The following is a 16401-nucleotide window of genomic DNA, read 5'->3' on the forward strand; positions in this document are numbered from 1 at the left end:
CAATTATTTTTATTATTATTATATTATTAATTTGCCAAAACTAATAATACTACAGTTTTAACCTTTATTCTTGTGCTTGTTTAGTCGACAGCGCATGCTTTGGCTTTATAAATGTATTTTAATTGGCCTCTCATATTTCAATATTTCATTTTTATTCAGTTTAGGAACTTTTATGTCAATTTAGTTAACATTTTTTCCTCTAATATTTTTCTTTTTTTTAAAAAAGTTTATCCATTCGGTTATTCCTTTATTAAGTTTATTCCCTTTTTTAACAATAACTAGTATCACATTACAGCAATAAAATTGCAAACAAATTTTAAATTCATGATCATTTTAACATGTTACGCCTACAGTAGAATCATTACAGTGTTTAAAATGAAACAAGAGCTCCTAATAATGAATCATAACAACACTTATAACAACCCATTGACCTTTATTTGTGTGCTTGTTTAGTCGACAGATCATGCTTCAGCTTTCTAAATGTTTTAATTTGACCTTTCAAATGTTATTATTTCACTTTTAGTCATTTTAGGAATTTATTTTTTATTTAGGTAACATTTTTCCTCTATTTTTCTTACTTTTTAATAGGTTTATTCATTCGTTTATTCATTTAATAAGTTTGTTCCTTCTGTTAACAAAAACTAGTATGATTAACGTATTGCATCAATAAAATTGCTAAAAAATGGTAAATTCTTGATCATTTTAACATGTTAGACCAACAGTAGAAACATTACAAAGTCTCTAAAATTATTTGAAAATACTAATAATGATTCACAAGAACACATAAAACATTTTCTTCAAACCCATTGACCTTTATTTGTGTGCTTGTTTAGTCGACACATGCTTTGGCTTTATAAATGTATTTTAGTTGACCTTTAGAAGCTGACGTGACTCTTTTACAGGTGAAAATCATCAAAGCGTGGAGCTAAAACCCTGTCATTTCGGCCGTTTCATCGTCTGATTCCCTCGTGTGTGTGTGTGCGTGTGTGTGTGCAGATAAAGCCTGGATGGTGATCCAGCATAATAACACGGAGCTCACCAAATTAAAAACATCCTCTGGGATAAATCAGCACTTGGCCCATTTTAACTATTCGGCGGACGCGGAGCAGATCCGGGCCGTCATCAGCCAATCCGAACACTGCGAGCAGGAGCTGTCCTACCACTGCAGAAAGTCCCGGCTCCTGAACACTCCAGGTAAGCTCTTTTTATGAGGAATATCGATCCCCATAAAAGGTCAGGCTTATTAAAACCTCGCTCCATCTGCAGACGCATGACGCTTCGGCAAATGCCGCAAATTGATTGTTACGCTCTCTGTTGCTGACCGTTTTTATTGAGGACTATTTTCACACTTTTGCTGATGGCGTTAATTGAAAGTCACCTTCAGGGTGAATTATCCATTCGCATTTATGCCTTCAAGTTGTGTTGTTTGCGTGGGTTTGAACTGCAGCTGAAGCCAGAGTTAGTAGCCCTTGTGAATTTTTAGACCCCTATATATACAGTTGAAGTCAGAATTATCAAACCCCTTTGATTTTTTCCCCCTTTTTTAAATTACTTCCCAAATGATGTTTAACAGAGCAAGAAAAGTTTCACTGTACGTCGGATAGTATTTTTTTTTCTGGAGAAAGTCTTATTTGTTTTATTTCAGTTAGAATAAAAGCAGTTTTAATTTTTTAAACACCATTTTAAGGTCAATATTATTAGCCCCTTTAAGCTGGATTTTCTTCGATAGTCTACAGAACAAACCATTATTATACAATAACTTGCCTAATTACCCTAACCTGCCTAGTTGACCTAGTTAAGCCTTTAAATGTCACTTTAAATATTATTATCACATATTATTTACTGTCATCATGACAAAGATAAAATAAATCAGGTATTAGAAATGAGTTATTAAAACTATTAGAAAATGTAGAAATGTTTAGATGTTTAGAAATGTGTTGAAAAACTCAGCTCTCCATTAAACAAAAATTGGTGAAAAAATAAATATATATAATATATATATATAATAAATAATTAATTATAATAAAATATATATAATAAATAAATATGTTTAACTGAAAAAAAAGAAAATATTTCTAAAAATAATAGTTTTAATAACTCTTTTCTAATAAAAGCCAGAATCAGAATTATTTCACAGATAATAACTTGATATAATTTGTGTCATTGTTTGATTAAAGTTTATCCTAGAATTGCAAATCTATATTCTCTCCATAGCAAATCTCCATTCTGAAATCACAGATTTGCATTTTATGAAACGCAACTTTCTGTTTTGTTAACGGCAACCATTATCACATTACATTACTAAAATCATTACAAAAAGCCTAAAATTATAAAATAATGGATCATAAAACCACTTATAATGTTTCTTTACACCTTTACTTGTGTGCTTTAGTCGACATCACATGCTTTAGCTTTATAAATGTATTTAATTTGACCTTTCATATTTTATTATTTCACTTTTAGTCATTTTAGGAACTTTATTTTTTTATTTAGTACTCTAATATTTTTTACTTTTTAATAAGTTTATTCATTTATTTATTACTTTAATAAGTTTGTTTCTTTTGTTAACAAGAACTAGTATGACATTACATCAATAAAATTGCTAGAAATTGTAAATTCGTGATCATTTTACTATGTTAGACCAACAGTAGAATCATTACAGTGTCTTAAACCTCACCTTCCGGGTGGATGATTCATTCACATTTATGCCTTCAAGTTGTGTTGTTTGCATGGGTTTAAACTGCAGCTAAACTAGCTGAAGAGCCCTTGTGAATTTTTAGACCCCTATATACAGTTGAAGTCAGGATTATTCGCCCCCCTGTTTATTTTTCCCCCAATTTCTGTTTAACAGAGGGAAGATTGTTTCAACACATTTCTAATCATAATAGTTTAATAACTCATCTCTAATAACTGATTTATGTTATCTTTGCCATGATGACAGTAAATAATATTAGACTAGATATTCTTCAAGACACTTCTATACAGCTTAAAGTGACATTTAAAGGCTTAACTAGGTTAATTAGGTTAACTAGGCAGGTTAGGGTAATTAGGCAAGTTATTGTATAACGATGGTTTTGTTCTGTCGACTATCGGAAAAAAAATGCTTAAAGGGGCTAATAATTTTGACCTTAAAATGGTTTTAAAAATGTAAAACTGTTTTTAATGTAGCCAAAATAAAACAAATCAGACTTTCTCCAAAGAAAAAATATTATCAGACATACTTAGAAAATGTCCTTGCTCTGTTAAAAATCATTTGGGAAATATTTGTAAAAATTAATAATAATAAATCAAAGAAGGGCGAATAATTCTGACCTCAACTGTTTACTACAAAAAAAAATGTTTTAACTTAAAGTTTTTGACTTGTTTCTAGTTCAAATATCTAAAAACTGAAATCAAAAAGCATTCCAGATAAGACCGTCTTGTTTTCAAAAAGAATTAGGAGAGTTTTTCCTTAAAGGGCACCTATTTGACCCTTTTACAAGATGTAAGATAAGCCTTTGGTGTCTCCAGAATGTGTCTGTAAAGTTTTAGCTTAAATATCCATCAGATTATATATTATAGCCTCCAGAATCTGCCCATTTTAGTGTCTGAGTACATTGTAGCTGTTTTTGTAGTCTGTGCCTTTAAATGCAAACGAGCTGCTTCTCTCCGCCCACTGTTCCCACATGTGTTATATCAGATAAACAGTAGTCAGCGACAGACTCGGATGTAGCTGAAGGTTATTTAATGTAATTTGTGGAGCAGTTTATTCAAGCCTTTCTGACATTCTCCAAATGATCAACTAGAAGTCAAGTTATTATTTGTTGCTCTTTCAAGTGGGATTGACAGCAAGACTTTTGTCAGGTAATGTATTGTATCTTTGATTCTCTTGAGGGCATCGCCTTGCCAAAATGCTGTCTGCAAACAACTTTTTTTATCAAATATTCCTATCAAATATAGGATGGAATGATCTGATTGTTGACACTTTAATGTCTGTTTTGTCTATCATGAAGCTTTAGTGGAAACTTTAGAGACAAAGTTGTTATAGCGTGCTACAAGCCGAAGTCAAATCCCATGAGCTCTAAAAGAGGAACCTCTCTGTGAACCCCTCGCATGAAGCTTAAGCAAATGGCACAAACTGATTGTTATGCTCTTTGTTATGAACGCTTTCTACTGAGAGCTTAGTTATTTTCAGTATTGCGGCTTTATATTAATTAAAAGTCACCTTTAGGGTCTATTATTCATGGCTGTGTGTACCTTTTGAAGTGCTTTTATCGTGTTTGTTTGCGTGGGATTGACACGGTCAGATGGTATGGATTTTTGACTCATTGCTTAGTTTTTTCTGCATCTCAGATGTTTATCATGAGAACATCATCTAAATGATTACCATTTAGCAGTATTTATTGTCAAAACTCCTGAAATACTGACTCTTTTGTGTCTATTTTTTTTATTTTTTATTCTGAGGTTCATTTATTTTTCTTTGGCTTATATATATATATATATATATATCTTTATTTATTTATTTATTTATACAAAATACTTTTTTTTCTTTTAGTTTTGCTGGAAAAAAACTGTTTAAAAAAAATAATTAATTAAAGATAATTACCATCCAATGACTATTCTGGGTGGTGTGGTGGTGTAGTAGGTAGCGATGTTGCTTCACAGCAAGAAGGTTGCTGGTTCGAGCCTCGGCTGAGTCAGCTGGCATTTCTGTGTGGAGTTGTAGCTGGAAGGGCATCCGCTGTGTAAAACATATGCTGGATAAGTTTGCAGTTCATTCCGCTGTGGCAATCCTTGATTAATAAATTGACTACACCGAAAAGAAAATGAATGAATTAAAGACTATTTTAATTATCTTATCTTAGTTAACTTCTCTCCATTAAGCAGTATACAGTTGAAGTCAGAATTATTCGCCCCCTTTTTAAATTTTTTTTCCTTTTTTAAATATTTCCCAAATGATGTTTAACAGAGCAAGGAAATTTTCACAGTATGTCTGATAATATTTTTTCTTCCGGAGAAAGTCTTATTTGTTTTATTTCAGTTAGAATAAAAGCAGTTTTTAATTTTTTAAACACCATTTTAAGGTCAATATTATTAGCCACTTAAAGCTTTTTTTTTTTCTCGATAGTCTACAGAACAAACCATTATTATACATTGTGTCATGATTACCAGCGATCGCTAACCACCAGAGGTCGCTGGTAAACATTCACACTCCTTGAACTACATATCTGCCATGTTATGGACTACAACACCCAGTCAGGCCACACACACACAACCGGTTTAAGATCCAGACTGATTAAACTCTCACAGCTGAAGCCACTCACACCATGATTATTCAGACTATTTAAACCCCTCTGTTCCACACACATGTTGCTGAGTATTGTTAAGCTATTGCTGTCCTTACGTAAGCGGTTTCCTTGTTTCCTGTTGCCTGTGTTTTTGACCTTTGGACTGTTTATTGTGTTTTGACCCTTTTCTGCCTGCCCCGAACCTTTTGCCTGTTTTATTGGATTTGCTTCTGGATAGCCAACTACACTGTTTATACTGGTATTTGACCCTTGCCTGATTGACCATTCTTATAATAAAGCTGCATTTGGAACTACCCCAGTTTGCATAGCATCCCTTCGCAACACAATGACTTGCCTAATTACCCTAACCCGCTTAGTTAACCTAATTAACCTAGTTAAGCCTTTAAATGTCACCTAAGGCTGTATGGAAATGTCTTGACGAATATCTAAATCTCTATTATTTACAGTCATCATGGCAAAGATCAAATCAATCTGTTTATAGAAATTAGTTATTAAAACTATTATGTTTAGAAATGTGCTAAAAAAAAATCTGCTCTCCGTTAAACAGAAATTGGGGAAAAAAATAAACAGGGGGGGGGGCTAATAATTCTGACTTCAAACGTGTATTGCATACTTTTTCTGCTTCAAATGATTTGAAAGTCACACTTAGAGTTAATAATCCCTGTACATGTGTACGTTCTGAGTGCTTTTTCCTGGTGTAGTTTGTTTGTTTGTTGTGTTTGTGTGGGTTTGTCATGGGTGGTTTGGTACAGTGTCAGTCACAGGTCGAGTCGATGAGAACGCTTCTCGTAATCCCTCAAATAAACACCAAACACCAGCTATCTCCACACCCACAGTAATTATGTCCATTAGTCGTCTCATTATCGGCGTTCTTGATGAGACGAGGAGAACACGGTGTCAGGCGTAAATAAGAAACGCTGAAAATGTCAGATGAATAGTAATGGAAATAACATGCCCGTCTCCAATAAACCTGGACAGATGCTTTTACAGTGATGCAAAATCACAAATGAGATCTCTTTAGCATCTTTATTTCTTCTCCCAGACAGCGATGAGATTAAATGTGGAGCAAAACAGACCTTTATTGCTTTCCAAGACGAAAAAAAAAAGAAAAAGTGATGTGAAAATGGATTTGGATTTTCAAAATTATAGAGTGCTCAGCATAAACGAGCAGTCTCTTTTAAATTCAGATGTTCTACAGGATGCTTTGCAATCATATATTTGTGTGTATATAGTTGAAGTCAGAATTATTAGCCCCCCTTGAATTATTAGCCCATCTGTTTATTATTTTCACTGTTTAACAGTGAGATTTCTTTTAACACATTTCTACACATAATAGTTTTAATAACTCATCTCTAATAACTGATTTGTTTTATCTTTGTTATGATGACAGTAAATAATACTTGACTAGATATTCTTCAAGACACTTCAATACAGCTTAAAGTGACATTTAAAGGCTTAACTATGTTAATTAGGTTAATTAGGCAGGTTAGGGTAATTACAGTAGGCAAGTTATTGTATAATGATGGTTTGTTCTGTAAACAATCAAAAATATCTAGCTTAAATAGGCTTTTAATTTTGACCTTAAAATGGATTGTAAAAAATAAAAACTGCTTAAATTCTAGCCAAAATAAAACAACTAAAACTTTCTCCTGAAGAAAAAATATTATCAGACATACTGTGAAAATTTCGTTGCTCTGTTAAACATCATTTCGGATATATTTGAAAAAGAAAAAAAATTCAAAAGGGGTGAATAATTCTGACTTCAACTGTAAGTAAAGTAGCAGTTAGCAGAGTTATTTTGTGGTTCATGTTTTTTATTTTCCCCATTTATTTCTGCTTTTAAATTGCATTATAGGACCTTGATCATTCTAGCAACAACATTTAACCTTGAAAATGTTTTTTTTTTTTTAAATGACTGTTAGTAGCGATTTTTAATTGTTTAAAGTGATATATTGTCTGAGTTGGAATTGTATATTACACTGCAAAAACTTTGTAATAAACTGCCAGCACATTTTCTGTTATTTTACATACTTATATTTTCTATTTACAGTATCTTATATCGATTATATTGTATATTATAAAAATGCAGATTATTTGAAACTACTAAAATATCAAAAAGGCACTTGGTTAAACTGTAGGGTTGAATTTTCAATGTTAAAAGTCAACAGAGCAGAGATCAACATCCCATAATGCAATTCACAACTGTAAATAAACGGAAAACACAGAACAAGTATATATAGTATATACAGTTGAAGTCAGGATTATTCGCACCCCTGTTTATTTTATTTCCCCAATTTCTGTTGAACGGAGAGCAGATTTCTTCAACACATTTTTAACATAATAGTTTTAATAACTCCTCATTATTAACTGATCTATTTTATCTTTGTTATGATGACAGTAAATAATATTAGACTCAATATTTTTCAAGACACTTCTATACAGCTTAAAGTGACATTTAAAGGCTTAACTAGTTTAATTAGGTTAACTAGGCAGGTTAGAGTAATTAGGCAAGTCATTGTATAACGATGGTTTGTTCTGTAGACTATCAGAAAAAAAATCCAGCTTAAAAGGGCTAATAATATTGACCTTAAAATGGCGTTTAAATAATTAAAAACTGCGTTTATTCTATCCGAAATAAAACAAATAAGACTTTCTCCACAAGAAAAAATATTATCTGACATACTGTGAACATTTCCTCGCTCTGTTAAACATCATTTGGGAAATATTTAAAAAATAAATAAATAAATAAAAAGGGGGCGAATAACTGTATTTAGTATCTACAAGCCTTTTCTTCTCCTGATGTTGTCTGTGTTGTGGGTGTGTATTTACAGACGGTGCCCCCTTCAGCTGGTGGGTGGGTGGCTCTGGTGAAGCACACATGTACTGGGGTGGAGCAGTGCCCGGCAGTCAGCAGTGCGCCTGTGGTCTGCAGGGGAACTGTGTGCATCCAGAACACTTCTGCAACTGTGACGCCGACAGCAAAGACTGGTACGACAGCAGACTCACACACACCACTGACCACACGTACAGCTCAGTTTACAGCGACACGTCTGATGAAAGATGAGGGAAAGTTTGTGGAATTAGGGAAAAAAATTGCGTTAATTTTCGTTTCGGTTTATTCCCTTTATTAATTTGGGGTGGCCACTGCGGAATGAACCGCCAACTTATCCAGCATATGTTTTTACGCAGCGGATGCCCTTCCAGCTGCAACTCATCACTGGGAAACATCCATACACACTCATACACTATGGTCAATTATACCTAATTCACCTGTACCACATGTCTTTGTACTTATGGGGAAACCGGAGCACCCGGAGAAAACCCACTCCAACACAGTGAGAACATGCAAACTCCACACAGAAACACCAACTGACCCAGCCGAGACTCGAACCAGCAACCTTCTTGATGTGAGCTGAAGGTGCAACCTACTGCGCCACCGTGCCGCCACATATATATTTATATTATCATATACATACGTATATGTATTTAATTCATATCCAATCATATACATTCCCCGACATCCAAGACAGTCTCTAAAAATCATTTAAACTGCGAAGGATTCCAGACGATTTTACTAGGAAAGTCAGAAGGATTTAACATTTACTCACTCTCCCCAGAGTCTCTCTTCTGTTTTATAATACATGAAACTGATGCTTATGTTCGAGAAAATGCTGAAAGAGCTGTTTTATACTGTAATGTCAATGTGTCATGCCAAGAAAAAGCCACATTTATATGTCCGCCATCTCAAATATACTATATAAGACTCATAACAGTGTGACTTTAGTGAGCTCATCTGTTGACGTCAACCCAAGCTCATTCTGAAAACCTAGTCCCGCAGGATGTTTCTGGAGACAGCACAATACGTCCCAGGGGGTACGTACGGCCGCGTTTATTTTTTTCAAATTTATTTTTTTGTTCCCTTCGCGCTTGCCTCACCTCCTTGTGGAGGGCTTCCCCGCTGCAACCCGTTTGTCCACTCAGCTCCAGCAATCAGGTAAGACAAAAACAGAATCCCAAAAATTAAGTGAACGAGTTTCGTGATGGTGAGAACACGGCAAAATCCGAAAACGCGGTGGAATAAAAAAAATCAGGGCTTTTATTTTTTTGGATGGCTTTTGGGGAACTGTTGCTCGGGTTTAGGGAAGCGAGCGGGCGGGCGGGTCGATCTGTAAAATTGGTTGGGTTCAGGGAAGAAGGAGAGTGAGTCGGCCGATTGGCCGGTCGCGCAGTCAATCATCCGGTCAGTCGGACAGTGGCCTCCGGCGGGTTCACGCGAGAACAGCGCAGGCGTGAACCATTGCTCGCGAGAGGCGTCTGAGGTGCAAAAAAGCGCGCAACAGCGGCCTCTCCAGAAACGTCCGCGGGACTACGTTTCCACAATGAGCCTGGGTTGGTTGACGTAGGCTAGGAAGACTCTAAAGGTGCAACTCGACTAAAGATATATGAAGAGTTTCATTGCAAAACGAGATGTTTCCATTTTGAGAAATGTTGGTTATTTGACATTATTATTTAAGACATCAACAGTCGAGTTCATTCACAATTTTTGTACATTAAACAATTACTTGAGCTTAGTGAAGGCCAGGAATACAATACTTTCAAATCCAGGATATTTTTTTTAATTGCATGTCCATAAATAGTTCATAAATAAGTCAAAAAAACATGCAAAATGCAACATATTAATCTTAACATTGTCAAACATCTTAAATTGGTAAAAAAAAAAAAAAAAAAAACAAGACATCATAAATATATGAAATATTATATACAAAGATTGATTAATAACAATAAGATTCTGAGTTAGTTTTGGCCAGTATGCGCACAACATAGCATAATTTGTTTATTTATTATTATTTTTTGCAAAACGCTATATATCCACCTTAGGCTGTATTCTACTACTGTAATACCATTAGGAAAAGCTAGTGAATCAATGTTTAGGTTGATAAGTAAGATTAAATTAGTTAGATAAACGACTTGTAGCTTGTTACAGAAAGAGTGGAGACTCCTTCCACTGCTGAAAACCAAGCCTGTATGATCAGAGTCCCTCTTGCACAGAGTCCGCGACAGAAGATCGCCTCGCCCCGTCATATTTAATGAATTATTTCACTGTAATAATAATAATCAGCATCATCATCAGGGCCTGACCAGCCACTGTGGCTATAGTTTCCAGTCACAATTTCACGCAAGAAAAAGGGAGCGCGCATCACAACAGCTTTTGCCGCATGTGAGCGTCCTCTCATTCGGCATTCACGGAAATGATTTTAAAGAATAAACTTACAAAGGACACTTAGAAATGTAGCCTTTCTCGAACCAGAACTGCAAGAGCAGGGTGTCCGTGGAGTCTTAAAAAGTATTAAAAGTTGCTAAGTCAATTTAAAGAAATGTAATTTAAGACAGCCATACATCACTTTAAACTAATACAAATGTTAATAGAAGTCGCTTTTTTGAACAGTTCAAGGTGTTGGAAGAAAGATCAAGGTTTCATAATGCAACTCAAAAGCTGGAATAAACTGGGGAAAAAATTAAAAACATTTAAGAAAACATGAATCACGAAATACAGAAAAATGCTAATTTATGGATATTTTTTACAGTGTCAGGGAAACTAATTGAGTGTCAGCAACCAGCATTTTTCAAAATATCTTCTTCTGTGTTCAACAGAAGAAAGAAACGCAAATAGATTTTGAACAAGTGAGTTAATGATGACGACAATACATTTTTGGGTGAACTATCCCTTTAAGTTTTATAGCTGTGCGACTTCAATGTCCAATTTAAAATAAAGCAATGTCTAACGATGCTACAGCTTGACGTTGTGTGGACGTTGATCAGATGTTATATTTTGGTTGCCATACCTGACGAATAAATGTCAGTATTTGACTTCAATATAATGTTGGTTTACGATGTTGGCTTGACATTGGATTTTGGTCGCTTTCCAACACAACCTAAAATCAACCTAAAATCAACCAAATATTAATGTCATTTGATGTCATTATTTGATGTCAAAATATTGTTGTTCTTAGACTCTGGCTAGACATTGAATTTTGGTCACTAACATCACAACTTAAATCTAACCTAATATTAACATCTTATGACGTTGTGTGCCTGCTGGATTTATTATATAGTTTATTTTGGACTTAGACAGCACACTTGTCTTAGACTCAGTACACACACAGCCAAAAAAAAAGATGTAACATTTACCAACACCAATGATATTTAAAAGACCTTCAAAGAAAATTTACCATTTAAAATGCTAATGGACACTGGTATAAACGGTTTTTTGTAACTTGAGACTTTCGATTTTTTTTTACAGGTCCAATGACTCTGGTTTGCTAGCTCATAAAGAGCATTTGCCGGTGCAATCGCTGGCGCTGGGAGACATCAGCCGCTCGGGGTCTGAAGCGGCGTATAGAGTCGGCCCACTGCAGTGCTACGGTGACGGTAAGTCCTGCGTTTATTTCATATCAGACACAATAATCATACTGTGAGCACTTTCCTGCACTTCTACACAGACGCTCAATGGGTGAGTTTCCCAAACAATGACAAAACTCGCAGTTGAACTACTAGATGATGCATAGTCCGGGAAATAAACAATGTAGTGACGAGGGTCTTTATATAATAACATTTTACATAGTTGTACACACAGTATATAGTTATATATACACCTTTTTGTATATTTGTTTGTTTGTTCATAATTTAATATCATTCAAATATTTATTCATTCATTCATTCATTCATGCATTCATTCATACATTCATCTGTATTAATTTATGTATTTATTCATTAATTTGTTTGTTCATTCGTTTATTTATTTGGTTATTCATTCATTCATTCATTTGTATAGTTATTCATTCATTCATTCATTTGTATAGTTATTCATTCATTCTTTCATTCATGTAACCATTCATTCATTCATTTTTGTAATTATTAATTAATTAATTTATTAATTCATTCATTCATTTGTATAGTTAATCATTCATTCATTCATTCATTCATTTGTATAGTTATCCATTCATTCAGTCATATAATTATTTATTCATTCATTCATGTAATTATTCATTCATTCATGTAACCAATCATTCATTTATTCATGTAATTATAAATTAATTTATTTATTAATTCAAACATTCATTCATTCATTTGTATAGTTATCCATTCATTCATTTGTATAGTTATTCATTCATTAATTTGTGAAATTATTTATTCATTCATGCATTCAAGTAATTATTCATTCATTCATGTAAAAATTAATTCTTTCATTCATTCATTCATTCATTCATTCATGTAATGATTTATTCATTCATTCATTTATGTAATTATTAATTAACTTATTTATTAATTAATTAATTCATTTGTATAGTTATTAATTTATTCATTCGTTTATTCATTCATTTATATAATTATTCTTTCAGTCCCTCACTTGTTTATTAATTAATTCATTCATTCATTCATTCATTCATTCATTCATGTAAATATTTATTTAGGCATTCATTCATGTAATTATTCATTTATTTATTCATTCATTCTTTTATTAATTTATTTAATTATTAATTTATGTATTTATTATTTCACTCACTCATTCGTTTATATATCCATACATTCATTTAATTATTCAATGATACATTCAATTATTTATTGATAATTTTTTTATTTGTTTAATTACTCATTCATTCGTTTATTCTTTCACTCACTGGTTTGTTCATTATTTAATTCATTTATTTATTAATTTGCACATTTATTAAATTATTCATTTATTCATTCATTTATTTAAACAATTATTCATTTTCATTTTGACTTAGTTCCTTTTTTAATCTGGGGTTGCCACAGCGAAATAAAGCGGACTTTCTCCAGAAAAAAAACATATTATAGAAAATACTGGGACAAATTGCTTGCTGTGTTAAACATCATTTGGGAAATATTTGAAGAAGATAAATAATAACAGGAAGGCAAATCATTTTGACTTCAGCTGTATGTTTGTAGCGACAGAGTTTTTTGCGATCATGTGAACTGTATAAATGTGCTACAGTAAACATCTCCTCTAGGTAACTTCTGGAACACTGCCTACTTCAACAAGGAGACGTCATACCTGCACTTTCCCACCTTCCATGGGGAGCTGAGCGCAGACATCTCCTTCCTGTTCAAAACCAGCTCTTCATCAGGAGTGTTCCTGGAGAATCTGGGCTTCAAAGACTTCATCCGCATCGAGCTGAGCTGTGAGTGTTTTTATCTTCTGCTTTACTCTTTAGTGGGGAATCTCGCCCAAAGAAATGGCATCCTCATATAAAAAGGGTTTTTATTATTTATTTATTTATTTATTTATTTATTTATTTATTTATTTATTTATTTATTTATTATTATTTTTTTTTTTTTATTGAGACAAATTTTTACTTACTTTATTGTCCACAAGTGGAAATTTATATTTGGCACCAGACATCCACATCAGCGTTCACATTACACATACAGTGCATCTGGAAAGTATTGATAGCGCTTCACATTTTCCACTTTTGTTTATGTTACAGCCTTATTCCAAAATGGATTAATTACATAGATTTTCTCAATATTCTACACACAATCCCCCATAATGGCAATGTGTAAAAGGAGTTTCTTAAATTGTTGCAAATTTATTAAAAATAAAAAAGCTGAAAAAAATCAAATGTACATCAGTATTCACAGCCTTTGCTCAATACTTGATGCTCCTTTGGCAGTGATTACAGCCTCAAGTCTTTTTGAATATGATGCCACAAGCTTGGTACACCTGTCTTTGGGAATTTTTGCCCATTCCTCTTTGCAGCACTTCTCAAGCTCTATCAGGTTGGATGGGAAGCGACAGCCATTTTTTTTAGATCTCTCCAGAGACGTAATAGGATTTAGGTCTGGACTCTGGCTGGGCCACTCAAGGACATTGACCGAGTTGTTGTTGTGCCACTAAATTGTTATTTTGGCTGTGTGCTTTGTATCATTGTCCTGCTGGAAGATATACTGTCACCTCAGTCTGAGGTCAAGAGCACTCTGAAGCAGGTTTTCATTCAGGATGTGTCTGTACATTGCTGCATTCATCTTTCCCTCTATCCTAACTAGTCTTTCAGTTCCTGCTGCTGAAGAACATCCCCACAGCATGATGCTGCCACCACCATGCTTCACTGTAGGGATGCTATTAGCCTGGTGATGAGCGCTGCCTGGTTTTCTTCAAACGTAACGCCTAGCGTTCACTCCAAAGAGTTCAATATTAGTCTCATCAGAGCAGAGAATTTTAGTTTCTTATTCTTATTTTGTCTTTTGGCAAACTCCAGCCGGGGAGTGTCTTCCGTCTGGCCCCTCTACCATACAGGCCTGATTGGTGGATTGCTGCACAGATGGTTGTCCTTCTGTAAGGTTCTCCTCCCTCCACAGAAGACCATCGGGTTATTGATCACCTCCCTGATTAAGACCCTTCTCCCCTGATCACTCAGCTTAGATGGCCGGCCAGCTCTAGGAAGAGTCCTGGTGGTTAAACATCTTCCACTTACGGATGATGGAGGCTGCTGTTCTCATTGGAACTTTCAGAGCAGCAGAAATTTTTCTGTAACCTTCCCCAGCCTTGTGCCTCTAGACAATCCTGTCTTGGAGGTCTACAGACAATTCCTTTGTCCTCATGCTTGGTTTGTGCTTTGACATGCACTGTCAACCCTGAGCCCTTATGTAGACAGGTGTACGCCTTTTCAAATCCTGTCCAATCAACTGAATTGATCACAGGTGAACTCCAATGAAGCTGCTGAAACATCTCAAGTATGATCAGTGAAAACAGAATGTACCATGAGCTTAATTTAGCTTTTTGTTTAATTCTCATTAAATACATTTGATTTGGTTGTCTAGCGGGGCTGCCAGCTAACTCTATCAAGCCTCTTCAGCTGCTCCAGAACGCAGCAGCACGAGTGGTCTTTAATGAAGCTAAAAGAGCACATGTCACTCTGCTGCTCATCCGTTTGCACTGGCTGCCAGTTGCTGCTCGCATCAAATTCAAAGCTCTGATGTTTGCTTACAAAGCGACTTCTGGCTTTGCTCCTTCTTATCTGCTCTCACTTCTGCAGATGTATGTGTCCTCCAGAAACTTGCGTTCTGTGAATGAACGTCGCCTCGTGGTTCCATCCCAAAGAGGGAAGAAATCAATTTCCCGAACTCTCGCGTTCAATCTGCCCAGTTGGTGGAATGAACTCCCTAACTGCAACAGAACGGCAGAGTCACTCGCTGTCTTCAAGAAACGACTAAAACCTCAACTATTTAGTCTCCACTTCACTTCCTAATCTGCAATTGCCTCTCTGGATATACCACTAACTGTACTCAAAAAAAAAAAAAAATACTAATGCTTTCCTTCTTAGACTTTACACACCTGAAACTTGCCTACAGCACTTATTCAGTGTTGCTTTTATAGTTGTGTAAATTGCTTCCTTGTCCTCATTTGTAAGTCGCTTTGGATAAAAGCGTCTGCTAATAGACTAAATGTAAATGTAAATGTAAATGTTGTCTTTGCGCTTTACAAACAATTTCACAGGCAATTTTTAATACTATCAAGTTCTTGTATACCATATCCTGAATATCTTGACTCGCATTAAATTGTTGTAACCTCCTGATGAGATATAATCTCTGCATTGCTTTTTTTTTTTTTAAATACACTCTACATTTACAAAATGTCAATGACTATCAATAAATGTTGTTAATATTTAAAGAGCCCCTATTTTGCAGTGATGAAGGTCATATTTTGGTTTTGGGGGTCTCCAGCAACAGGCTGATGTACATGCAAGGTCAAAAAACACTTTCATTGCCTTATAATGTGCATTTATTTTTACCTTATTATCCCAACGCCTTCGCTCAGCGAGTCATTTGTTCCCAAACCCCTCCTTCTGGACACTGTTAACATAGGGCTTTCTTTAACCACACTTTTAACTGGCATTTGTGGGTGTAAATACGTATTGTGGTACTTGACAAAGGTTTGCCAAAGTAGTTCTGAGCCCATGTGGTGATATCCCTCATAGATGAATGAGGATTCATGATGCAGGAACACAGTGAATAATGTTTGTTGTATTGTCTGCAATGAAATACAAGTCAACGTAAATTAAAAAAATCACATTGTTTTTTTTTTTATTAGCAG

General features: G+C 34.6%; 1 protein-coding gene across 8 annotated transcripts in view; it reads left to right on the forward strand.

The window, feature by feature from the left end:
• The window catches only part of cntnap3 (contactin associated protein family member 3), a 220326-nt gene that overhangs the window by 153462 nt on the left and 50463 nt on the right, over positions 1-16401 (forward strand). For all 8 annotated transcript variants that reach the window (XM_073914343.1, XM_073914345.1, XM_073914342.1 and 5 more), the window contains 4 exons: positions 997-1194; positions 8120-8276; positions 11590-11717; positions 13319-13489. In XM_073914343.1, coding sequence (XP_073770444.1) covers positions 997-1194; positions 8120-8276; positions 11590-11717; positions 13319-13489 — 654 coding nt within the window. The remainder of the gene's footprint in view (positions 1-996; positions 1195-8119; positions 8277-11589; positions 11718-13318; positions 13490-16401) is intronic.

The sequence above is a fragment of the Danio rerio genome, chromosome 10 (assembly GCF_049306965.1).
Source record: "Danio rerio strain Tuebingen ecotype United States chromosome 10, GRCz12tu, whole genome shotgun sequence".
In the NCBI taxonomy this organism is placed as follows: Eukaryota; Metazoa; Chordata; class Actinopteri; order Cypriniformes; family Danionidae; genus Danio; species Danio rerio.